Source organism: Nelusetta ayraudi, unplaced genomic scaffold, assembly GCF_046127955.1.
Source record: "Nelusetta ayraudi isolate G7.1 ecotype Tasmania unplaced genomic scaffold, CSIRO-AGI_Nayr_v1 ptg000060l, whole genome shotgun sequence".
Taxonomy (NCBI): domain Eukaryota; kingdom Metazoa; phylum Chordata; class Actinopteri; order Tetraodontiformes; family Monacanthidae; genus Nelusetta; species Nelusetta ayraudi.
The window spans coordinates 1,272,038-1,299,421 of NW_027466110.1; the positions used below are offsets into that span (position 1 = coordinate 1,272,038).

The following is a 27,384-nucleotide window of genomic DNA, read 5'->3' on the forward strand; positions in this document are numbered from 1 at the left end:
TGCATTGCCTTTTTCCCCCAGTCAAATCAATTTACAATAACCACTTATCCTGCACTCAAGGTCGTCGGGGTCGCTGGATTCTATCCAAGCTGTCATGGGGAGACCTGTGCGAGTCGCCCCAAACAACCAACCACTCCTGTGGTCCATTTTAAGTTGCCCATTAGTCTAATATGTCCATCCATGAAGTCCATTGAAGTTGAAGTGTCAAACATTCGTATTGAACAACAACACTTCTCAATTTATTGTGTCAATGTTTTTCATAGATCGCAGGGTTTCCGACCTGTCATCTACATGAGTACAATGCTGAGGTAGACCTCTCTCTACCATGCCAAGGCCAAGGAAGTGCACTGGGCCCCGAGCATGGTACAACGTGCTCACACTGCAACGGACTTGACTTTGGAGTGGTAAAACCTACATAGGCGTGGTAGAGATTGCCTTGTGTGACTGTGCCCTCGGAGGTGAAAATATTTCACAAACCAGTTCATTGACTAATAGCATCCATCTGTCCACTGAAAAGGTTTGTGCAATATTGAGAGGTGGACATGGTCCCACAGGGGGCAAGAGACCTTTACCACCACTAGAAATTGCCAGGAGATAGAGGTGACACTGAAAACATCTTAGGGTTATGTTCCATTTACTGCAGTAAAACATTTTTCCGTACACCAACAGGCCCAGGGAACCTCACCTTGACTCCTTTTTGGCCTGAGTGGAAGAGAACCTCAATTGCTAGCATTGGAAACAAAATGGAATGGGAACATTTGCTTTCAAGATAAGCAACAGAGCGAGAGATAGAGGCCTGGTCTGTGTTTCTTTTACGTTGTGTCGTGTCTCTTTACTTGCATCACGCCTAACTCCATTTCAATCCATTTCAAAGGCGGCCTAAACACCACAAAGTGCTGCACTTAAGTTTGCTGTGCAAACGGATGGCTTGTTGCCAATGATTGGCTCTTTGAAACAACATGTTTCCTTGTAGGAAGAACATCGCTGGCTCTGCGCTCAGTGAGCTCTTTAGCTCAGCTGCGAAGCGCCACTACCAACTTGGCAACATGTTATTTGATTTATAGACTCTGGCCAGTTCTAGTTGAGCTGCTGTAAGAAATATGCTGCGTATAGTCAAAACGTAACATCTATCTGTCCATTTCTATAACTTTTGACGCACTCCAATCCCTACTGTCTGGGGGCGAAGGCGGGGTTACAACCTGGATGAGCTGCAACTTTATTGCATTGACATTACATTATTGAGAGAAATAACCTCTTGCCCTTACACCCACCAATAATTTAGAGTTACTGAACGTGTAAGTCAGGAGGTAGGAAGTGGGAATACCTGGAGAGAACCCACAGAGACTGGCAAGGGCCAGGAAATCAAACACAGAGCTTGCCATTGCACCACTGTGTCATCCTCAAAGTGGATCTTATATTAAGAAAATGTATGAATCTCACATATTAGGAAAGATTACTGCATAACAGCCAATAACTTTGTCAGTTTCTAAGGACACCTGAGGATTCTGCATCTTTAAAAATAACCTTCAAACAGTGCTGTAAACTCTAATATCAACAATGAGTTCAAGAGGTCATCTGTTGGTATGAGTTTACTCCTAGACTAGTTTGGCATCTTAGGGCTCAACTTGATAAAACTATTAGTTTGACACCCTGCTGTCAGCCTGTTCAACTGTCCTCGGGCAAAATCCTGTAAATCCCCTGAAGACAAAATCCTTGGTGTGCAAACCCACATGTGAATAGTGGCGCCTACGAAGACTCTGAGGCTGGTAAAAGGCTTTCAGGAGTCAGATTCTACATTTGCATTTAATCTCCTGAGGTGGAAAAAAAGAGTTGCGGGCAATTACTGATTTGCTTGATTGCTGATCTGCTTCTCCGAGTCTCAGCAAATGTCACCAATGAGAACACAGACCAGCATTGAAACACAGCACTAAGCGTGTGAAATCTGTCCTTTGTCTTCAGCTATTGGTTCCTTTTGCTTTGTGTGATGAGCTGAAGGAGTGGACTTGAAATGACAAAAGACGAAGAATTTGTACCATCCCCTGGACCCGGGATCTCGTATCAGACAGCTTGTGCGTGCTTGCGGTGTGTGTGTGTGTGTGTGTGTGTGTGTGTGTGTGTGTGTGTGTGTGTGTGTGTGTGTGTGTGTGCGTGCGTGCGTGTCGTGGTATACACTGCCAGGATTCTGACAGATTCTTATTTGTACATAAATTGCTCTTGGTAATCTCCTCAATTTTCGAGACAATTAAACAGAGGATGGAGAATGGATGGCTTGGCAACCCGTGAATTTTCATTTGCCAGCAGAATGAGAATGAGAGTGGGAGGTGATGGAAGTGTGCAGAGTGGGAAGTGACTGCAGACATGAGTAAGGAACAAACTTTTTTTTTTTTTTTGTCCTTTTCGTACCCGACTGCTCTCATTTACTGCTCTCCCAGGTGCACACAATGGCATGCGACTTACTGCCACAGGTTTGAAATTGCAGCGAATGTGAATGGAAATGTCAGTGAGATAGTTGTGCACGCTGTACTTCAAATAAGTATAAAATCTGGAGACAAAAAAAATAAAAAAAAATCCACAGGCTTCAGACAGACTCTGTTATGATTGCACCTCCGGGTATGGGCTGCATTCCAGTCAGCAGGCATCAAGACTTTAACTCACACCGTGCACATAAAGTTTTAACGTGGAAAAGAAAACTCCCAGTGCCAAGGGCGGAAATGCCAAAGGCTTGAAAAACATTCTAGAAAGATAAACAATGAAATAAAAATGTTTGACTCCAAAAAAGACAGCAACAATGTTCACAAACCCCCACCCTGTTTCAATATTTAGGGGCTCAACATTTGATTGAGTGTATTTTTTGTATTTCGATAAACTACCTCAAGTGCCTGTGTTCTAAGAGATACCAGTTGATAACTTGCAAATTGGCGGCTAGAAATCATTGAGAGGGAAGCTTTTTGAAATAAATGGATCTGGAAAGATTCACACGATCCAGCAGCCTCGCAAGGTTCCAAACCCCCCCACCCAAATAAACAAGCAAAATATTTGCAGTCAATGCAACATATGCACTGAATACATCTTCTTCAGCGTGTATGTTGTTACCAAAAACCTAATCATTGTCAGGAGAAGGCAGGGTGAAAAGGTCTCCAACAAGCTGTGGGAGCATCCTGTCCAGTCGAGAGAACCACCTCTCTCCTCGCAAACCCTCTGACTTTCCCCTCCTGGTTATTTATGCATATTTAAGGAATCATTTGAACCAAACTAGAGCAGACCAGATTATACCGGGCTGTGTTTTGGGGAGGGAGATTAGAGTGGAAGGCGTTGACGAAGGGCTATAAAGATTAAATCGATGTGAGGAGAGCAAAGAGTGGAGCTGCTACATTTGGTGGCATCGTTTCTGCTTTTTTCCAGTCTGGCAAAGACATAAACACACAGGAGAAGATGCCTGTGCACGCACACACACGCACACACGCACATGCACACACGCAAACAAACACACACTGAAATCTCTGATCAAGTGATTCATTCGGATTCAGTGTTTATCCCGGGGGAACATTTTAAATGACACGGAACATCTAGAGCCTCTATAAACCTCTGGCATTTCTTTTTTATTTTATTTTTTTCCGTGGGAACCTTGAATGTTGGGTGATTCACTCTATATTTAATCATTTGGAATAATGCGTCATTAAGTTGCTAGAAATAGGAGGTTTTAGAATTCTTGGAACAGAGAAGAGTCAGATGTTGTTGATCAAGCAAGCTCTGCATCAGTTACACTTGGCAACAGCAGCAAATGATGAAAGGGAAAATGAAACTGAAAACAATAGTGAATATTTGATTGTCATTTGATTGCATTTCCATAAATGCATGACTTCTGTGATACCACGTCACAACAGCACTGCTTGTCTTGTTTTGACATTTTGATGTTTTGACCACATGCAAGTATAACAGCAGCTATGACGATGCGCCAGTTTGGATCCGAGCGAAGTACCTTGACAAGTTTATTTTGATGACGATGATTAAGATTCACAGGTGAATTTGCCAGACAGAATGTTTCACAAACCCATTTAATTTATTTCTCACGTCCACCAAAAAGGCAAGAGGCCTGGCCTACAGAAAAGAGTCAGACTGTCTATTTTGGGGTGGTTCAAACAAATGTAGGGTAGTCTTGGTTTCAGAGGGGCGGAAGCTCCAGTAACCGGGCGACTGTACAATGGCCCTGCAGTCACTTAGGGCCAGCGATGTTGTGCAATTCCCCTCAACTTCAACTATTAAGAGCATGTCACCGGCATGTTACCATCCATTAAGGAAAAGCCATTTAGAGGGTGAGAGCGATCCCCCACTGCACGGAACTCTCAGGAGAAATGGCACATGACTCATCCGTTTCTCTTTTTTCGTAAGCCTCTTCGGAATTGTCGGAAAGTCTTGCATGCCTTGATTTTTGAAAGGCGCAGGAGGTTTGCCGCTTGATGCTGCCTACTCGGTCTCCCACCTCAATGCGAACGGCGCAGCCGTTCGGCTGCAGGCCTGATGACGGTGGACGAACGTCGGCTTGACGTAGCACGCTTAGCTAAATGCTTTTAGATGTAAAAAGATGTGGCTTGGCATGGAAGGAGGTGAATCACCCATTGGGGTATGTGGTGAAACAAATCATGCCAGTGTGGAGGAGGAGCTGAGCACGTCTCAAGAGTGCGTCTTTTGTCTCAACTGACGTCGAATGTAGAATCAAGTCATTTCTGGCTCTAAAAATTAGGCAAACAACACTTTCGTAAAAATGAAAAATAAATAAATAAATAATACCCACCGCGTAGGCGCTGGCAGTGTTTCTCAGAGATGAGGGCTAATGGCTGCGTAAATGTTTCTCTTTTTTAAGTCGGCAATAAAAGCAAGCAAAACACTCATAATCTTTTGAATCATTTTGATTCAGCAACGACAAAGTCATTAAACCTTTTCAATAATGGATTAGTAGAAATGACTGAGTTCCGTGCAAGTCAACATCATTGTTGTATCCAACAGCTAACACTCGTAATTATGATGGTAGTGTTGGATTAAAAAAAAGTTTGGTTTTTTTTGGTGGTTGGTTATTGGTTAACAAAAAACAAAAAACATAAAAACAAACAAACATAAACATATTTAGCCTCCTGTTTACAGCTTCCTGCAAAGCTGCATAGCTTAGTGCCATAAAAATGTAAGGATCATATTTTCTCATTTTTGGAAAGTTCACTGTTTACGGCTGAAGATGTTACTATTTGAAAACACAGAGTCAACCAAAATTTGACACAATGTGCACAAAGGGCAAGTCTAAAACAAAAAAAAAACAAAAAAAAAAACGGCTTTTAAGGAGAGAAAACAGTTGTTTTCATTGTCTGGAATAAATAATAACAATAAAAAAAAAATCTAGGCCTGATGCAAATTAACCCTGTACCACGCGAAAAATGAAAAATGTACAAACGGCACTGGGATAAAGTGGCCACAACATACACAATTTTTTTTTTTCTTCTATTTCTTGTGATCAGTATTCAAGTCAGGCAGCACACTGGCCAACTGTTCCCAGCCAGGGACAGTGCAGTGATGTTTGCCAGCACAGAAAATGTCTTTGGTCAAACCAAAAGAGGGCTGAGCCACAACAACTATTTCATGGCCATTTTCTTGGATTTTCCTAAATCAACCTTGGATCTGTCAGCATATGCACAAAATAACAAAGTCAAAAAGCATACATATACACACAATACGTGTGTGTGTGTGTGTGTGTTCTTGATGGGGTGCATTTTTTTTTTAACTGGAAGACAGTGGTATTTTATGCAAGGGTGGCAAGGGTACGAACTCTCGGGAAGGTGCTCGTGTTCTCGCGGAGGAGCTGTCATGCAGCCGTCACTCTAACCATGCTTCCTCCTGCCGTCGCCGTGGCAGCTGAGCGGGCAACGACCTCGCTTGGCCGCAGCTGTTCAAGCCGACAATTCTCCCTCCACATAATTCAAAACTGCCGCTTCCAAATGATTTACCAGTTCAGAGTTTCAATATGCAATGCAGACTCGAGAAGTTTGAGAAACGCGGACGAGGGACGAGACAAAAAAAAACCCATCAAAGATGATTGATTTCTTATTTTTCCTCATTCAAAACTTCCTTTCTGCCGTTGAAAATATAGGCCCAGCAATAACAATAGTGAGTAAATCCTTAACTCAGTGACTTAGCTTTGGGTAAACAAAGTGACACGGAGCGCGGAGACAATAAGCAGCAGAAACGAGGACAGAAAGAGACGATCGAAAAGGTTTGAATTCCCTTCATGCTGGTGGCTTTTATGAATGAATTCATGAGGCCGCCCTTTGACCTTGCTGCCCACAGGGAGAAGGCAGAGCGGTGGACAGAAGCGCTTCACCAAGGAGAGGAATATAGAACAAAGGGGAGGGACAATGGAATGAAGTCGATGCTGCAACAGGCGAGAACTCTTTTCTTTTTTTTTTATGTATCTACTCTGCACAAACAGCAGATTTAGCCTTTTTTGGTCCTTGTTATTATGCTCATTATGGTTGTGAGTTATGGGTCCACATGAGCAATTCAAAAAAGGATTAAATTAATCTTTAATCTTTTAAACTCTCTTTGCTGCATGAACAAGACGATTGTGCAGAACGGATATTAAGAAAGAGGGAACATTTTTTCTGCTATTAGCGGCACACAAAATCCAAAGGGGCTTAAAAACGTTGCTTGAAGAAGCATTTTGAAGGAAACTAAATGAGAAGAAGCATCAGCTGTGTATCCAGCAGCGAGTGTTTCCTGACTCCCATCCAGTCCGAGATCACCCTGCGACCCGTGGCCGAGTGACTGTCGGGGGTCTCCGGTCTGGAACGTGTCAGCGGTCCACTGTGTCACGCGCTCACAGCGCTGTCAGGAATCGCAGGGGTCGGCCACGTCACGCATGGGGAATCTTTCCCTCCCTTCTAGATTTTGGATTTTTTTTTTATTATTATTATTTTTTTTTTTATCTGCACCACACGACGAGAGTGCCTCACTTTTGTTTAAGCCATCCTCAGGCCAAGGGCCATTTTATTTTCTATAAATTCTAATAAAAAACAGATTTATGTTAAATCTACAACACAAATGACCTGAAGAGAAATGTAAACAATAGTAGTAATGATAAATAGATTATAAAATATATGCATACATCCCTGGTTGTCCTGGCTACATCATATGTAGTGCTAGCATATTGTGGTATTGTGATATTTATTCTTTCATTTACTGTTTTACTTTATTTGATTGGAATTAATTCATGTACTACATTATAATAAAAACTGCTCTATTTGAAGGAAAAAAAAATCTGCGCATGCATATACGGATGTAAAAAGGATTGGAGTATATTAGCATTTGGCTCCTGTCAAGACCCTTTTGGTCATGGTAGAATGTTGACATTTTTAGATTTATCTTGTACTGTGGACACTAGGACCGAAATGATAACAATAACAATAATAATAATAATAAAAAAAAAAACATTTAAAAATAAAATTCCCTATTCAAGAACACAAGTCCAAAGCCTTGCCTCTTAAGACAAGAGTTTTGGGATTCAATTCCAGACAACTATTCTGTAAATCATCAGTCATCGCGTGTACTGTCAGGTGGTCTGAAGTCTGGGATTGTGTCGGATGTGCAACATGGAGTGAATAAATCAAAGCGTATAGAATGTCCAGCGAGAGGTGGAGCACACTCAGCAGAAAGAGATCCATCTTCCTCTCTGCGCTCACATCACCTCGCAGCGGCAGGTCAAACAGCAGCCAGCAAAGGGCAAGTCTCAGCAACTCACTCCTTATTCTCTCCGTCTGTGTCTCGGCAGGAGAAGCGGTTCGATGGATTATGAGCAAAGTAGCCGAATGAAAAAACCCTCCAGGGTCATTTTCGCTTTGGTATCAGAAGGAAAAAAAAAAAAGAAGAAAATGATTCAGCGTTCACTGGTCTGATTAAAGTTTGTGGACAGCGACAACTTACTTCCAGGAAATATTCAAAAACAGTTTTTTCAAAGAGAAGGGGGATATAATCTGAGGGGGGAACTGAATTTAAAACATCTCCACGCTCGCACGATGTTAAAAACTTTCTGTTTGTCTATATGCGGAGTGAAAATGTGGAACAGACTGTCGAGGGAGCTGAGACAATGTTCAAGCATGAGCAAATTCAAACAGCAGTACAAGCACATGGTATTTACAAGGTATAGGGGAGAAGAAGAAGGGTGTGACAAACACTAAGGTTGTCACAATTGTTTACGGTTATTTATTTACTTGACGGTGGTGATGATGATGACTTATTGGTTTATTTTTATTTATTTTGTTTTTTCACCATATTGGCACTTTGTCACAATGTTTGCTAGTATAAATGTAACTGATGGAATGAATGCAAAGGGGTAGGACGAGATAAGCTATCGCTTCTTCCTGCTCCTTTTTGAGCATGTTGGGCGACTTTTGTTTCAACTGCTTGCTGTCTTTGTTTGTCTGTTTTCTTTCTTTTGTGTTTTTTCCTTCTTGTTTGTATTTTTGTTCGTAGCACATGTTCGAAATAAATCTATAATAAAAAAAAAAGCTGCAACCAAGTGTTAGCGGGACTGTGCCTCTGTAGCCGCCGCCTACAGATGACGTCAGCCGCTGCCTGGCAATGCCCCCTGAGACTCACTGATGCCCCCTGACACCTGGCGACACCCGAAGGACACTCCTTCTGATGAGTGTCCTTCGGAGTGTCCTTCTGATGATTGTCCTTTGCAGTGTCCTTTGCAGTGTCCTTCCGATGGGTCCTTTGTAGGATGGGTCCTTCGAAGTGTGTGGGTCACTTTTCATACAAAGAGCAGCTCAAAGTGCCTCACAACAACGAAAGAGAACGTGAACAAAAGAGAGAAAAAAAATAAATAAATAAAATTAGAGCAGGTCTGCGCTGGGGCTCAGTCCCGAATTAAAACAAAACCCGACCCTCCCACACTCACAAATACAGAGACACACAAACACCTACACACGGCGTACCTGTGTGCCTGTTCAGGTGTGTACCTGTACTCACTCGCACGCACACACATACAGACTATCGCTAAGGAGGAATGGCTTGGAACTGAACTCTGAGGTAAGGAAAAGGCTACCATTTTGGGGCCACACACACCGAGAGGAGAGATGGCCCATGCCAGCAGGGGGCGCTGCCACAGGGACCGCCCCAGCCCAGGCAGACGGGAGACCCCACACCAAGGTGCAGAGCCACCCGGGTCACAGCCGTCCACGGGACAGCACCCCCATGGGCAGACCAAATACAACTCCCGGCGTGGTCGGCCCCCATGAGGAAACGCTGGAGAAACAAGAAATTTAATGACATTTTTCCCCAATTTCTACCTCCATGCAAAATTTGGAGAGTTTTGGAGGATGTTCAGGGTGTGAAAGACGCCTAAGAACGAGAAGAAGAAGAAGAAAAGGATGAGATACGATCGGGTCTTCGCCCTGCAATGACCTGCTCTGCTTCAGAGCTGGTCCTATCGCCGGGGCTCAGTCCCGAAAAAATAGATCAATGAACAACAATAATAGCAATGTTGGAAAAACAAAACAAAAAAAACAAAAAACAACTCAAACTATCTCTTGGGCAGTGAAAAGGAAATAAGATCGTGTAACATGAAGCAGACACGCAGGCATCAGTTCCAGAAATTGAATTTGGAATTGAATTTTATTCAGCCCGTAAATAAAACTTTGAGACCCGGCGATGGACCCAGGTTAACAGAACAATGTTACCTGTCGGCAGTGATGAATTAAAAGATACACTGCAGGTTACAACTCATCTGCTTAAAGGCAACTCTTGGCCTTTATTTCTCTATGGATGCGATTTTAATTTTAGATAAAGGTAGATTTTTCTCTTCCTTTGCTCTCCATTACAGCAGACTAAACTTTACAACTGCACAACGTCTCGGATCGTTCTCTGGTTTTCTTAATGGGGGCACGTGCAAACAATGAATATGGACGCTTCTGTCCGTTTATCTGTCAGGCAAACTTTATTACGAGAACGCTTTTGATCATTTGCTTGAAAAGAAATGTACAACAATAAATAAACCTGCCGTAGCGCCTCGTTTAATTTGAATGATTTGATGCAAAACTTGAGTTGAAGGACTGCAAAGAAATGCAGCCACGGACGGCGCTGCTCGGCCACGGAAGAAGCAGAAGTAGCTGAAACCAGCAGAAGAAGGGAGAGAGGAGGTGATTATTCTGGCTGATCAACTAGGTAGGTTTAGTTCAAATACCTTCAATTGGCAGCGATGCTGCAACGTAAACTGCAACGCAAACAAGTAAATACCAGAGTGGCGGCAAATACATCAGTTCAACCACAAGGAAGGTAGACGGTAGAATGAGGCAGAAGTGAAGAATTGTGTTAGTGGATGAAGATCGCTGTTTTCTGCACTGGTAAAAAGATGTTGGAGCTGTAGCCAAACAAACACACGAGCCTCCTGCAATGGCGACTGTGTAGCTCCCAGGTCCACAGGATCGTTTGGACACTCCTCCTCAATTAAAGCTGTTCACAAGAAACTAATGCTAATGCTAATGCTTTCACCAGAGGAGGACAACAGTGCTCACATGTATAAATATGGACATTTAACTGTATTGTATTATTTATTGTTTGTTTGGTTGGTTGGTTGCTTGTTACTTATTGTTGCTAGTATTGCTGCTACATTCATATGAACACAAACCGAGATGTTGTGTTGTGTGTCGGTCTGCGAGATGTGTGACCCAGATTTTGCCGCCTCGCAGGAAGAAACGGAGGGTCAGGCTGCAGTCGCAGTCGCCGCCGCGCCAGCAACAGCGGCGTGCCAGAAGCCCGACGGGCACCTTTTCTATTTTTTAGGAGGGAGATCAGGTGGCGCAATCGCAGCGCATGCCAGCGACATGACCTTGGGCTGGAAGGACCCACACAGGTCCGACCGTGAGGGCGGCAGAGGCCAATGAGGTGAGCAGGAGCGAGTGGAGGTGAAGTACGAGACGCCAGATGGAGGCGTTAATGCACTTGGCACGCCGCTCCGCTCGGCGCCGCATTCCAATCGCTCTCGTTCTCGGCCCGGACGCCTCTCGCTTTGGCTCCGACGAGCGCTCGCTCGCTCGCTCGCGGCTACAAAAAAAACCCAGAAAAAAGTGCCACAGCGGAAGCTACGGCGGCAGGTTGGGCAGCCAAATGGGCCTGCAGCACAAAAAAATATACTTTTTTTTTGCACTGAACCCCCTCTCACCTCCTCTCAACTGTTGATCTGCAGTTTTGCCCGTCATTTGCAGTGAGCGCTAAATAACAACAGACGGTGGCCGATGAGGCTATTTAAAGCAGCGGTGTAAACTAAAAGTGAGACAGGACAGATTGCCGAGGGCCGGATCGTACATACACTGTGGTTGGTTGGTTGGTTGGTTGGTTGGGATCAAAGTGCTGCTGCTCAGTCACGGAAGATTGTGCGCACATGTGCAGCAGGAGTGTGGCTTTGGGAAAATGTGTTGAAAAGGCCCAGAGTGACACGTTTAGAGGGACACTTTGGCCTGCAATGGAGTCATGATAAAGAGAGCGGTTGTGTCCCATTTACTACTGATACGTTTAATGGGTTGTGGAAGTTCATTATGACCTGAATAGATTCCGGTTCATTTTTTTTTTCTTCTTTTTTGGGAGAAAATATAAAACCTAAAGTTTTATATTTTCTCCCTAAAAAAAAGAAAACTAAACTGGAAAAAAGTACACTTTTTGAAATAAAAGGGCAGTTCGGTTCTATTCAATATCCAATTGATTAGGCAGCTCGTGATTTTTAGCCTCGTGGGTAAAACTTTTTTTTAAATTTTGAACTCAACGTGAACTGTCGCTAAACCGTGCGACGCTTTCCTCCTTAATCCAACTGGTCCCTCTTTGTGCGTCCGGCATATGAGCCAAACACGGTTGTGAGTCAGAAGCTGGCTGCCGCCGGTGGCTGGGAGAGACACAGCAGCAGCAGCAGCAGCAGCAGCAGCAGCAGCAGCAGCAGCAGCAGCAGCCGCTGAGAGAATAACTTTGGGCCAATTTTCTCCAAGACGTGATGGGATGCGTCCCTTTTCTCGCGAGCCAGGAGTCTGAGTGTGGGATGCCCGGAACGGTTGGTCGCTTTTCCAGCGAGGGAAATGAATAGTGATAGCCTGAGGTTGTTTGCACAGGGGCGGCTGTGTTGAAAACACACTGCCGAGACACCTCGGCAGTAAACAAATACTCGGATTTGATCTGCGATGATGCCCAAAGGACGGGCCTTTACATTTACTTGGGAAACGAAACTGCCTTGCAGTCACAGGATTCCGCGCAGGTGCTGGCAATTGAGTGGATAGTTGTTGTTTTTTTCTTCCCCCTTTATTGTATTTTGACGTGAATTGCACTGAGGAAAATCCTCCTGCGCAACTTGGCAGTTTGGCAGTCGCAAGCCGTTTGGAAAGCAAGTTTGGAGGATAGAGTATCGATTTTCAGAGAAGTAACAGATTTGGTAGCAGATTGTTGTTTAGCTGGCGAAGCAGAATGTGTGTCAGCTCTTTGGCGCCGATCATTATACACCAGTCTGCCGGTGCACTTGTATCAAAGGCAACGGCTCACAAGACTCAAGGATAAAATTAAGCTTTCTAAATAAAGCTTTTGGCGCAGACACGCTTTTTCTCTCCTACCCTCCCCCAAAACCATTTTTCTTTGTCTAAATAGAAACTAAAGTTTTACAAATAAGACTTGTTCTGCAGCACCGACAGGCACAGACTCCACAATGACGCCGAGCTACTTCACTTCACCCTCTTATACACTTTTAACGCATTAACTTGCGCGGCTCGTCAGCGATGCCACAGTCAAATTAGGAAACGTATAGGAAGTAGCCGCCATTCAAAGCATCAAACCATCTCCTATCAGGCCGCGGGTAATGAACTGTAATAGAGAAATGATAATAATGATGATAGCGATAATTAGCGGGATAATAAAAGGGGGGGGGGGAATCGCAGGATGCAGTAATGGGAGACATTAACAGCAATCTAAGATTGATCTGTGGCTCCGTCGAAATTGAGCAGGCTGCTGCTGAGCTCGTAACCACACGGCCTTGTTGATGCTCTTCCGAGACTATTTCGCACATATGCAGCAATGACTGTTGAGTAACAGATATTAGCCTCCAAAGACTCTCTCTGCCGCTCCCTCCTCTTCTTCTTCTTATTCTTCTTCTTCTTCTCCCACCACCACTTCTTTCAACATGCAAAGCAGAACGCGTGTGGCAAAGACGGCGTACGCAAAACATCTCCTCACACATGCGCCAAAGTGCTCACCACGATGTCGGCGACTGATTGAAATGTGCACTGGTGCGGATGCTAATGTTAGCTGGTGCGCTACAGCCATTAGGCCGCCCCACGCAGGCCATTTGTTGGCATAACAACAGAGGGGGAAACTTAGAAAACAAAAACATATGGATGCTATTATCAAATGTCATCCATTTGTTCGGTCGTTAGGTTGTTTTTTCGTCTCTGTGTGCTCTTTGTTAAGTATTGTGCAAAATCCTCCTCCGAGCATTTGCAAACAATTACGGCGATGTGCACAGTACTAAAAATGTGATTCACTACTCGATTCAGTTGCTTTATCCTTGAGCCAAAGGTAAAATTTTGGGCCATAAATACTAAAAAACTATATATATATATATATATATATATATATGCATAGTAGTAACATATGGTGAGGTAGAAAGCAGCTTCAAAAAACACCTTTGGAGCTGATGTCTGTTGCTCATCTTGCTCCGCTCCACCCCCCCCCCCCCCTTTCTCTCTCTCTCGCTCACTCTCTCTCTCTCTCTCTCTCTCACTCTCCTGCAAGACGATGCTGAGGCTTCCTCGCTCTGATTTACCTTGTCCCCTGCGGTTGCAGTAAATAATACATACACTATCTCTCATCATCTCATCCTAGAGGTGGGGGGAGGGGGTGTCTGCCTTGTCTGTGCATGCGTGTGCGTGCGTGTGTGTGTGTGTGTTAAGCCACAGAGAGAACCTGAGATCTGCACGTCGGCAGCGGCGCTGCAGCTTTTCCCTTCAGAGGAGTCTGGACCTGCCTCTCTCTCTCTCTCTCTTTCCCTCCCTCCCTCTCTCTCTCCTTCTTTCTCTGTCTGTGAGAGTGTGACGCTGTTTCACACATTGCACGTTTTCTTGCAGATGAGCCAACATGGAAGGACATATTTTAAAGGGAGACCTCTGTCACAGAAGCAATAACAACTCCAGCTGCCAGATCCCTGAACTTGGTCAGGTTCTTCTACTTGGTTTGGGTTCTCTGGATCATTTCTCCTATTATTAGAGCGATGACACTTCAAAACCACCTTGGGCCGATTCACACAAGGCGTCGCTCGCTTTGAAAAACAAGAGACGTGGGAATTTTATGATATGCTGGCTGCGCACAAGTGTTTGGCGAAGGCTCGACAGGCACAGGGTCCACTGGCGCCGGGACGCAGGGGCGGGCGAGGACACTGAGAGAGAAGACGTGACATTCAGACTCGTTGAGAGATTCAAAATGCTTCTGCGGCTCCTGCAATCAAGCGAGTGTGTTTAAAAAGAGGAAATGCTCGGCTAAGTTTTGAACTTCACTCGCCGCAGACTCAAAGTTGTTTTCTGGATAATAGAAGTTTACAGACATCTGCTTGGGATTTGAATCGATCAAGCGGGAGATCGGGGCAGATGTTCGGCAAAACGCTAACTGCCACATCCTGCCGGTCGAAACACGTTTGAAAATCTGTGATTAAACGTCCTATTTGCGGCAATCGTTTTTTTCCTTAAGAAACGCGCGACACCGCTCTGCACGAAGGACACCGGCCACCGGCCTGCCCCCTTCTTTCCGAACTCCACCCCTATGATGTGAAACAAGGGAGAGAGCGGGGTCTATTACTTGGCCATCAGTGTGAGTCGGGGCCCCGCTGCAAGTGAAACAGATGGAGCAGGTCTGTGTGCCTGTGAGCTTCAGACCTGACCTGCACTCCAGCAGCTCCAGCACGGCTTCACACCCGTGACGGATTTTATTGCTAATTGCGGTGAACCGGAATACGGAGAGGTTGTGGTCATTAAGAGGTTTAATGGCATGTTGGGTGCACTTGACTTTGATTGCTTTTTTTTTTTTCTCTTCTTCCGCTCTCTCCTCTCTAATGTGAGAGGTCATTATTACTGCAACAACAAAAAAATGGATTACATTTCGTTTAACTGATGGCTTTGGGTCGGTTGCAGGACGTGGATTGGTTTTCTCTGTGATCATGTGGAACCAGTCTTCAAAAAAAATAATTAAAATAAAAACTGTATATAAGAACTTTGTCAAGTCATGGTTGCGCGGTCACTGCTCGTTCAATTAGGAGAAAGCATTGAAATATCCTGCCACACTAACAACGACACAGTACACAAAGTTTGATGCAAAGCGCCTTTTGTTTAATTAATGAAGCAATTATCTCATATTTCTCGCCTCCCAAGATAACAACAGCATGAGCGTGGACTATGTCAAAATAACTCATGAAATCTTCATTACTCCGATGCACTTTACAGATGCACGGCGGACAACTTTGTGCAGATGACTCAACAGGAATAAACGGGAAAAAAAAAAAACCCACCTATTAACACTCACGACTTCTGAATTAGCTAATGAACCAATGAACGGCTCTAACACACACATTACCAAGCCGCTCGCCACCTGTCGCTCCAAGGAAAACCAGCCAGCGGCTCATTGTGAGAGATAAATGTTGTCAAGAGCCTTGCCTGGGATCGGTGTGTTGCTCTGCTCAGATATCTCTGACGTGTGCATCTCTACGCCACTTATCCCAACACGAGCCTCTCCGCTCCGCGAGCGGGATCCCTTCAAAGGGAAATTACATTTGGTTCACGCTAAATATTTAACAGGAAAATCTCTCGCAGGGGGAACGTCACCGTTTTTTTTTAATGTGGCTGCTGGTACAGTTTCGCTTCTGTACTTTTTGGTCTCTCTTGTACTAATTCTGAAGTCGCTGCCGATGTACCAAATTGTCTCAGAGGATCCGTATCACTCGGATGCCTCAGAGCAACGCGCCTATTTTTGTACCGGGATGAAAAGCCGGGCTGTGTTACGTTTCAGAGACTCGTGTTGACTCTTGATTTTTTTTTTTTCTTTTCTGTTTGGCTTATGATGCGTTTTGAATCAACTTCAAATATCCTGCTTAAAGATGCACTGATTATCTCATTTCTGTCAGATGTGAAGAAAGCGTAAAAAAAAAACATGCTAACATTGCATTTAAAAGAAGCTAAATTTAGTAGTTAAAAAAGCAACAACTTTGACTTGAGAACAAAGAAACTAGGCGATGTTGGAGCACATTTCCTGTCCAAGTCTTAGCAATTTGAAGGTTGTCGGGAGGAAATTCTTGGTCATTTATGGCCTTATTTGAGGCGGAGGGCCATTCATGTGATAAATATGGCTTTAATTTACTAACTTGCCCCTGAAAGTTTAGCAAGCATATTACACATCATGGATTTAGCGCTTGTGATGTGCAAGTCCTTAACAAATCGTTTGAATCTCAAGTTTTGATTCCGACAACTTGTCCATGCCGCTAGTGGTCTAACTCTGGAGGAACCGATTACTGAGTCGCTTACAGGTGCCATTCAGAAAATTAACGTCTCACTCACTTGAGAACGAGAAAAATAAATCAATATATTTGTACTAGGGGGCCATTAAAAAAATAAGCAGCATAAAAAATAAAAAATAAATCACGTAATAGCTTGAGCAACATTCTAATTTCTCATTCCTAAAACCACTAGTGGAGGTAAAAGCTGTGTTTTGTGTATTAGCACAGTTGTTGCTGCTGCTGCTGATTGAAATAAAAAAAAATAAATCTAGTGTGTCAGTAATGCTAAGAGTGGAAAATAAACTAACCATAGTCTGGAGTGGCATTTAAAATTCAAATGACTGTCAGTCAAGGTCAACAAATTTGCACTAATGCACAAATTGATTTTTTTTAGCAATGATGAAAAAGAACTCAAGTCAAATATGTAAACTGTTATTTCAACGGCATTTCACAGACTTTTATTTTTATTACACCACCACCAGTGCCACGATCACCCTCAACACAAAGTGAAATAACGACGCACTACCAACTCAGTCTCTAGTGGAAACCAGTTTTTTATTCACTGTGGCCCAAAGCCACCAGAGACTAGACGTTTAAACCTGAGAAATACACATGAGGGGAAGAGAGGATGAAAAAAAAAAAAAAACTCACAGGGAGGTGAAAGTTAACGAATTCAAAAGCTCCCTTTTTCACCTCCGCCTCAGTTTAAAAGACAAACATCTGAAACGTCAGCGTCTCTGCTCATTGCGTGTCCGGCGTGTGTGAACAGCACGATGACCTCGGATGATAGGGGGAGGGTGGAGGAAGGGGGGGTTACATAAATGAGGGAAAAATGTGATAAAATGGGTGGGTGGGGAGGGTGGGGGGAGGCACTCTGAGGTATGACAGGCTGGGAAATATCCATCCTAGGGAGAGGGAAAGGGGGGAAAAAACCCACTTCCGTGGTCGTCGGGGTAGCAGCTTCTAATGAATCCACTCATTAGTATGACTCTGGCGGCCGATCGCTCCATTAATAATCCACGACCGGCGCCGCACTCGTGACGGGGGGAGGGAGGGTGGAAGGAGGGGAATGGGCAGGGAGGGCCGCAGGGGGTGTTGCCTCAACTATTGTAATCCCGTCACTCGCCGGGGCTTCCAGGGGCGGGCCGACTGATGTGTAATCTGCGCTCGACTGCAAGTCAGGGCTGAGTCCTAGCGGGTCCGACACGTGGCGCCTCGTGTTCACCTTGTGGCCGCCGCGGTGAAGTGCGGCACCGGCTGAGGCAGACTGAACTCACCCCTGACGGGCGACGTTGCCAATCAGTCGAGCCCAGGTTCGAAACTCACAAAGGCGGTGAATAATATATCATCGTATTTGCCCTTTATGAATTATGCATCTGTGCGTGTTGACAACCCGTGGCAGGCAAGCACACACGTATGCGCTCATGTGTGTGTGTGTGTGTGTGTGTGTGTGTGTGTGTGTGTGTGTGTGCGAGCGCGCAGGGGCAAAATCTACATGTTTTTTTTTTCCGTTTTTTTCCCCCCACCGAGCAATTTGCGTGATTAATTCCATACCGTGATAGTATTTGTGTAGCGCAGCATGCGCTGTCAGCCTGCCAGACCTAATGCCTGCTCCGATTGCCTTTGATATTAGAAACAAAACACAGGGTTCTTTTTTTCCTTTCACAAATTGCAATTGTAGCTGCGTCCCAGTGTTCAATTAATGGTTTAATATTTTCCCATGGCAGCTTACTGCACCACCGACTTTCCGCCGGCTTAGGCAAAAATAAAAAAATAAATAAAGAGAAGACAAGGCAACAGAAATATGTATCTGAGATATTAAGTGTTGCGCTGCAATGCAGTGGCACTGCGGAGTCATTTTCATTTTTTCTGAGGGCTGCATGTTTGGCGGGACATTGGACTCGCTGGGTACTTCCTTAAGTTGACCTCGTTAGTACCAGGTACCTAATACCTGATAGACAAGGCATGGGCAAAGTACGGCCCGGGGCCATATGCGGCCTGTTAAGCTTTTACTTGCCAACTGGAAGAAGTTTTATTAATAGCAAGAAAAAGTAATAAAATAGCTGTATTTCATTGATGTTTTAAGAGTCATTTTTCCTATGAGGTGGCTCACCAAAACACTCCATCCATCTGCTCCTGCTCCGGCCCCTCTGTCCAATTTTACAACCCATTGTGGCCCCACCAGTCAAAAAGTTTGCCCACCCCTGTGATAGACCATGTGCAAGTAGCAAAAATGCACTTCATTGTTTTGCCAAATTGCAAACAAAAAACCAGACACCAAAAGTGAAAAGTGCAATATTTACAATCCACAGATCCAAAGTGCCACAATGTGCAGAGTCAGCCAACCGGCTGATTCCACAGCAAAACTCACAGCTGTGTTTTCCGGTGCCTTACCTTGGCGATTTGGACACACCAGTTGAGCAACAGTTGGGAGCCAATGTTGTCCTTGTGCTCGTGGACGTAGTCGAGCAGGCACCCGTGAGGCATCAGCTGTGTGACCAGCTGGATGGTGGGACTCAGGCAGACGCCCAGCAGGCGGACCAAGTGTGGGTGCTCCATGCTGGCCATGATCAGAGCCTCCTGAATGAGACAGAAGAACACTCAGGCATGTGGCGGCGAGGGGTTAAGGACCGATGATGACTTTTAGAATAGGACACTGTTGCCTCTTTTTCAGGCAACAGGGGCCTCTTTGGAATTCCGACAGCCGGCTGATCTTGAAAAGTTCTGAGTAAATTCCCCAAATTCACCGCTTTGATGTCGTTGGATGTCAGATACCAAAGTCTATTTTTTGTTTGTTTGGCTTATATAACACAGGCCCAAACCAACTTGCAGGCACCAGCTGAGGTGCAGGGTTGATATCACACCCAACATCACATTATTCGAGGATTCATTACAGGCTGGTAGGTGGTGCAGCCATAAACACAGCAGGTTTTTATTGGTGAAATGAGGACGGCCAGATATACAACACAGAGAGAGAGAGAGACCAATAGAAACTCTGACAGAGGAGAGAGTTACGGCCGGAAAACACTCGGATTATATATGACGCATGCGTGTCGCAGCAGTCACGTGACCAGGGGCGCGCTGGGAGAAGTGAGTGTGGTGATAAATCAGGTGGAAGTCTGAAAACGAGTCTCCATCTGCCTGCTTGGTTCCAAGAAGGAATCAAGTTCACACATTTTAAGACTGATTTTTAGTCCACTGCAGCGTCCAAAGTTTTGTTCCTTGCACTTAAATAACACACCGCATTGGTTGAGTGCGATTGAATGTATAGACAAATCATTTTTCATGCGATCCATTCTGACATAAATCATGTTCAAAAGGGAATCAATCTTTGGGGTGAATACTAGCTTGTATGCAGTTATGGATTTATTGCTTACCCCCCCCCCATAAATAAGCAAATTATGTCGATATATTACAATTCTCTCGATGGGTAAATATCCATTTCTGTGTCGACAAAGAATCATGGAAATAAGAAGGTAAAAATGCACGTCACACATTATCTATTGGCACGGATAAACAGAAGAAGTCCTACAAGTTTTCCCAAGTACAGATTTACTCAGTGTTCATCTCTGGGTTTGCAGTTGGACAAAATTGCAACCAAACACAATTCAGAGTGAGACCGATGCTGTTCACGCATCAGCACAGCGGCAGGAAGAAAAATGATTTGAATTTCAATTTTAGGTGAACTGGTCCTTTTGAAAGAAAAAGCTTTGAAAATATCCACTCTGTGTCAAAGGTCAAACTGGCAACTGCAGGAAGGAGGGAAAACCGATGGCGAAAAAACTTAAACGCATACACATGCATGGCAGGAGGCCTCCAGCTGTAACTGTTGTCTTTAAAAAAAAACAGGAAGAAGGTTCCCCACTGAGTTACTTAAAGGTAAAGGAGAGGGAACGATGCCACACACACACACACACACACACACACACACACACACACACACACACACACACACTGGTCGGAGGTGGATCAATTCTCGGTGACATTCTTCAAACAGTCAGTGGCCGCTCGGTGTGGCCTGCAGTTAGAAGGTCACCGGTCAGAATTCCCACTCTGGCTGTGTAAGTACGGCTAGTCATGGCAAATGAATGGCACTCTTGCTGTTTTTATTTATTTATCTCCTTTTATTTATCCCTTCCTTCCCTCCTCTCCCACTTCGGGGCCGCCGCTAATGTCCCCCGGAGCCGAGGGGGCGAGACCCCGGCTGCTCACCTGTCGATAGCTGCTGAAACAACGTGGAACTGCATGCCAAGTGAGGCAAAGGTAGCAGTGGAAGATAAGGCTGAACCCCCGTTATTTACCATTGGGTTCTTTTATTATTTAAAGGTGCAGCGGATTAGAGCTGGAGCCTTCCCGAAGAAGGTACAAAACAAAACAAAAACAATGCTTTGTGTCTGTAATACAAAGCCGAACCCTCGACGTCGGATGGTGAAGCTTCAACCGGGTGATGACCTCTGCAAATGTGTTCCTTTGATTTTTTTTCCTCCCTGATCGTCACAAGGCCCACCATGATGCCGTTTTCCAAATTTATCCGCACTCGGCCGTGCGCACACAGTGACGCAAACCCCTGAGCGAACGTGCACGTTGGAGCGCCGAAGGCTTTATCGGCACACGTAAGAGAAAGAAGCACCTTCACTTCATTCATCAGCTGGTACACTAAATGTAAATGACACATGAATATGTATGGGTCCAAATATAGGTCCATACTTCTCGGTGGCGTATACGAAAGTCTATATGAGCCTCTTGCCTGGCTATTTGTAGCTCTGGCAGGACTAATGCTATGTCAGACTGAACTTCAAAGGCGGCCACTTAAAATTAAACACACACAGGATATTCATCAAAGATGTCCCTGTAAAAATAGAGCTCTTCCTCTCCGAGTGTCAACATATATGCAAAAGACGAGTGCAAGTGGGTCGCTTTCAGTGCGCGGGGCGAGTGTGCTCGATTGTGCGCGTGCGTGTGTTGATGGGAGTTATTTCATCTGCGTTGCATCATTGCATGGTTATAATTTGGATTTTTCTCACTTTTGCATTTGAAATAAGCCGAACTGTGCGTTTTTTTTCTGTTTTTTTTTTTTTCAATCGAGACCCTGTGCTCTGTGCTGGGAGCCTGTGGCATGGCGTGTTCGTGATGGGGACCTTCGGGCCTCCATTGGTTCCCCCTCAGGTGCTTGCTGATGCAAAAATTAAGGGCTGGTTTATTTAAAAACACTCTCACTGCAGACCAATGCGCACCTCTTTTTCCGCTGCTACAAAATTACAAATTATAACTCACACAAATTTCAATACACAGGACCTCCTTTATGTTGTCTTTCTTTTTTTCAGGATACTCACGTCCATGAACTCCACGTTGGCCTTGGGTCCAGTGGCCTCATTTAGGATTTTAATGGCCACGGGGATCTTCACCTTTTCACCCTCGGGGACCCAAACACCCTGAAAACACACAGGCAGAAATGGTCGGCGAGTACAAGTCATTATTAGCACCACATCCACCAAACATTTTTGCACAGGGTGAATAGAAAAGAGAATAAGCCCCGTTAATTAATACAGGATTAGGAATGTACAATTAAAAAGAATGTTTGTCCTTCAAAAACACTGAGGGAATCTATTTGATCATGTTTAAAAAACAGAATTCTAGGTCTAATTACATTTATCAAAGTTATTTAGGGATCAAAAGAGGCGAAGAATCAAGAGAAAATATATCATATATTTATTGTTGTTTTTCCAAATGTGCCGCCTCTTTGTCTGGCTGTGCATTCATGTTACACTCCCCAAAGATTGCAGCTCCGGTTTTCATCATCTGGCATGTTTTGTTTTTTTTTCTTCTCTTGAAACAGCATTTTTCCACCTGAGCAATTAAGTTTCAAACATTGTGCAAGTAATTCATGCTGACACAGTGTTATTTTGACGCCTTATTTTGTTCCCGCAGCCAGTTGTCATGATGCTCTGAGCCAACAATGCAGCTCACCCACCGCTTCCAACCACGAGAGCTCTTGGCACACAAACAATGGGCCCCCAAAAAAGACACATATGTCTTAGAAACCACAAAGACACAATGCAAACACATTCTATTAAAAGTTCGTCTTGAGTTGAAAACATTTCAAGAATATGCGTGACCTCATTGAAACCAGATGGCCTTTTCAACGAGGTCCCCGAATGACTCGGAGGTCTGTTTTCCATCTTAAATATGATGATAATCTGGTAAAGGATCAAATATGAACAAAAAGAGATGGAGATACAAATCAACAGTTTACTATTGTCAGTAAAATCCACTTAATGCATAACTTTCTTTTCTCTATCTGCACAAACCATGAGCCAGTGTTTCTAACAAATTCCATTTGATCCACTCATGAAATACCCACGGTGTAAAAATAATGAAAATAATAATGATGATGATAATAACAACGATAATTTCACTAATGCAGTTAATCTGAGCTAGTAGTTGACTAAATGCCCTGATTAGCCGAGCTAGGAGTCCTGACAAATCATTCGGGATAAGTCATTAGCAGACGAGTAAATAAAACGCTTGATATCCGTCCGACGGTGGAAAACCTCAAAACCGGTGACTCTCGTGGCCACGAGAGAGTTGCGTCACCACGACTGTGCCGCTGCGTACGGCAGCACAGTCTCACTTTCGAGCATCTTTGTGGAGTCTCTCTGAGAAGGTCCAGCTTTGGAGGCGGGGGGACCTGATCACCATGCTACCAGAGCGTGAAGACTGACTGAGCCCTACAGCTGCCTAACCAGATCCCATGCAGCCTGTGAGAAACTGCAGGACGTTGCAAGCGCGTCGCTTTGACATTTGAGGAAGAGCCGATGAACTTCCTGCAGCAAACACCTTCTCCCAAATTCCTCAGAGCAGACAAATCAGCGGATCTCCTAAATGAGGACGTCTGTGGGATTCTTGCAGATTCTGAGCTCCTCCTTTCTTACCAACGTCGACTTAAGAAGCGTCCTGTCCTGCTGTAACCCAGAGGGTCCCTCTGTTAATTATTCTTTTCATCCGCCGCCTGGAGCCTTCCGTCTCATTTCCTCACTTTAATCATCCTGCGGCCTGTCTCTCTCGTCCTCCTCTTATCTGGTCTTACCTCATGGATCTCAGACTCAGACGTGTGTGACTTAAGTCTGAGCAACAAACAAAAGAGCACTGCGAGTGCTGTGGGACTGTCTTACCTTGTAAACAGTTCCGAAGGCGCCGGAGCCGAGGACCTTGATCCGTTTGAGCTCCGTCTCTTTAAGGATGCGGAGCTGCGCCTGGTTGGGCGCCGTTCCGCTGGGCGTTAGAGGTTCCACCAGCTGAAAAACAAAAAGCAAAAAGAGAGGGAAAAAAAGACATCGTACAAAAAGTCACTTATTTTGGCGAACTCTCTCACTTGCGCTCTTGAACATCAGATCCATATCAATATCCAGTTAAAACACACTTGAAGAAACTTCAAGCTCGGATTTGAAAAGACATTTCCAGTCAGTGGTGGTCTTAAATACCTGTGTAACAAAAATTAGGCCCGACTAATCAGCTGATCTACCTAATCTAATTTAGAATAACTATTATTAATTACTATTCATAAGCTGTATGACTGAATATTGTGAGGATTAAATAATCAATGACAAGAATAAGCATTCGCACATGCTTCTTCCCTATTTGTTACGTATTGTGGAAAATTCTTAATGCTCACAGTGTGAGGTTTATTGTTTAATGATTATTTACGGAGACTCCTGTCGAGCTGTTGAAAAGTGTTTTTTTGGTGCCTTGAACAAGTTGCATCCAGCTCCACCATAAAAGAGAGAACTGAAATCTCCACGGCCAAAACCCTGCGGCACAAACAAAAAACAACAACAAAAAAATACAGCTGAAATGTGAGGGGTTTTTTTTGTTTTTGTTTTTTATACATTTTAATTAGTTATGGCCTGGGGCTTCAGGTGACGAGAAGGTTATGATGTTTCTCCAGCCAAACCAAACCCCTTTATCATTTCAATAAAACAAATGGAAAACGCATAAGGAGAACAGACCAGGAGACAAGGACGGGAGCAGCGGGAGTAAATTGGGGAGGATTGTGAGAGGGAGGCAGCATTGTTTAGTTATTTGTTTATTTGGCCCTTATTACTGCTCAAGTCGAAAACAAAACAGTTGTAATAGAGATACGGGGGGGAAATGTTTCATGAAGACGCAGGGTGCAGGAACAATCATGGCCAACACAGCAAGAGCAACAAGACGGCGAGAGAAGGGGACAAAGGAATGAGCAATAGAAGAGAAAATTAGGAGAAGAGGGGCAGATTAGATGAGAGGGACAGCGGGAGGCGAACAGAGGGAGTTAAATCAGCCTGGCTGTGGATGGCGGCTTCTGTCCCTCTAGCTGATTAAAAAAAGAAAAAAAAAGAGTCATTCTTCATTTAAATGGAACAACAAATCAGCTTCTTCAGGGCTTAAAACTACAAGGGATGGAGCCCCGTGACACATAAGCAATGGACACGCACACAACAACTACAGAGGCTGCGCCACAGTGCCGGGAGCTGTCCAGTTGTTGTTGGTGCTGAAACGGCTGCAGCTGTGTTGCACTTTGGAGCTGTCCACCCCAGCGGTGCTGAAACTGAATGTCGGCATCTCTTCCTTCTTCTGTTTGCTCCACTTTAGCACAAGGTGTGTGCTAAAGCATACAGTTGTGGAAATCAGCCCTCTTGGATGTCACAAAGGCAGCCGTCAACCTTTCACAGTTTTGGGACGACACCTCCGGCAAGGTGTTTATTACACCCACTGGGGCCGCCTTGTGGCCTGTTTTTATTCTCCCTTCTCAACGTTTGGAAGGTCCTGCTAAACTGGATGTTTTAGCAAGTTTATATTTCGGTTATTTGTTTGTTTTCTTTGAATAAGCTATCATCCGCGGTAAGTATGTTCTTTACTAGACATTAATAGATGGACTAGTTAGTTATCCAAACTTTGTTTCATGAGTTAAATACTTAATTACTAGTATTTTTCAGTAGACTAGCAGAAAAGGGGCATGCTTATTTGCTTGTAAGCCGCTTCTTTGCAGCTTTTTGAAAGTAGCTTTAAAAAAAAAAAATAATTCTGTGCCAATTGAGTTTATTATTTGGCGTCATTGAATGACTCTGTATGTCTTTTTTAAAATTGTGTTCTGAGTTGGGATATGGGAAAGGAAGACATTCCAAACTAACAGTCACGGTATGTGTCATTGGCAAAAGGGGCCTAAGTGTAATAATAGGACAAATTAGTGCTATTTTGTCATTACAGAAGCCATCAGCACAGACACTTGACTGCTGCCTGGATGCAGTGAAGAGGGACGAGGCGGTAAAACAAGGCCTGATTCTCACTTTGGAGACACAAGTGCACCGGATGATGTGCTCTTCTTGTTTTAACAGGGAAAGGGAAAAAAAGAAGAAGAAAAAGAGTGCCTCTCTGCTGTCCTAATGGCACCGTCCCTTCCCTTCACCCGACATAATAAGTGCCCTCTCTCTGTAATGTCCAAGTCAACACCTGAGCCTCAGAGTTTCTGACACTTCCTCCACCTCCACCATCTTGAGACATGAAGGCTCAATCTCTTTTCACTCTTTCTTTATAATGTGCAATATGTGCCGAGAGTAGGTGCTGCGCATTACACCCTCCTGCTCCCCTGCACTACAGAAGTCTCCAGAATCACACACACTTTTCCAAAAAAAAAAAGGTGCATAAGCACCATTATAAAACTTTTAGTGGTGCTTACTCTGAAATAAATTAAATGTGTCCTGAAGACTTTATGCTATTTTCCTAGTCAATCACAAAAACTTCAAGGATGCTTTATTTTCACAAATTCCACCAAGACACATTAGCCAGATCCACAAAGAATGGAACGCAGCGGTAAATTGCGGCGACTTTGTGGCCATAATCTCCGCCGCCTTTGCATCGTGTCCACAAAGGTTTTGGCGCTAATGACATGCAGGCGGGAAAACGAACAGAAATGCGGCATCTGATGAGTCAGAAGCGCAAATTGCGCTCTAGTAAGCTGACTTTGCGATAGATATTATAACGCTGGTGCACACCTCAATCACCGGATGGTACATTTCTGGGGAATGCTTCATTTCTGTTGTCGTCAAATAACATGCAATTTGGCTTTCTCCCAACCTCACGCCAAGAAATAGACTCACGCCAAACATCCCCACAGCCCTGCGCACATGACACACACCTTTCCAGGGTCTCTGTCGTCCTCTTAAAGGGGAGTATGTTCGGGAACATGTTCGCCCCATACTAACAGCAACACGAACATAAATAAACAGTGTAACACAAACAAAACTGAAGACAAAGAGAAACTCTCATTCAAATGAGTCTTTGTGGACCTGGCCCATAGTTTCATGTTTTGAATGTCCTCAGTTGTCAGCGGAAGCTTTCTGGTGCTACAGCCACAAGGCTGCTCACTTCGTCTCCTGACGTGTTTTTCCACACGTTTTCCTTCTCACCTCTGTCTCCAGGAAGCGACGGAGGGCTCTCTTCTTCTTGATGTTCTTCCGGCGGAGAGACACCGCCACGCTCAGAACCATGATCACCACCATGAAGAGGCCGCCGATGACCCCCGCAGCGATCAGAGGCGTTCTGGGGAGAGAACGCCGACGTAATTGAGTCGGAAAGAGGACTCAGATGTTCATGAAACATTCTCATGAGAGGACGGAGACACACACACACACACACACACACACACACACACGCGCACACACACACACACACACACACACACACACACATGCACACACATAAACAGATGTGTAAAACAAAACCACAACAAAACATGTTTCAAGTGTTGGGACAATTTTTCACATTGTCTTGCTGTCAGCTCTGCAAATCCATCCTGGCCGTCT

At 44.5% G+C, this 27,384-nt stretch overlaps 1 protein-coding gene and 1 long non-coding RNA gene across 3 annotated transcripts in view; one reads left to right on the plus strand and one right to left on the minus strand.

Annotated features, from left to right (window-relative positions):
* The window catches only part of LOC142897437 (uncharacterized), a 28,512-nt gene extending 1,399 nt beyond the window's left edge, over positions 1–27,113 (plus strand). The window contains exons 2-3 of the long non-coding RNA XR_012928456.1: positions 25,790–25,846; positions 27,001–27,113. This is a non-coding gene — a long non-coding RNA (uncharacterized LOC142897437). The remainder of the gene's footprint in view (positions 1–25,789; positions 25,847–27,000) is intronic.
* Positions 1–27,384, minus strand: part of erbb4b (erb-b2 receptor tyrosine kinase 4b) — a 226,887-nt gene that overhangs the window by 12,622 nt on the left and 186,881 nt on the right. Inside the window, exons 17-20 of one of the 2 annotated variants that reach the window (XM_076039762.1) lie at positions 26,989–27,121; positions 23,719–23,841; positions 21,880–21,978; positions 18,941–19,123 (exon numbers count right to left, since the gene is read on the minus strand). In XM_076039762.1, coding sequence (XP_075895877.1) covers positions 18,941–19,123; positions 21,880–21,978; positions 23,719–23,841; positions 26,989–27,121 — 538 coding nt within the window. Of the gene's footprint in view, positions 1–18,940; positions 19,127–21,879; positions 21,979–23,718; positions 23,842–26,988; positions 27,122–27,384 lie in introns of both variants that reach the window. The other variant, XM_076039761.1, reaches the window with a different exon arrangement.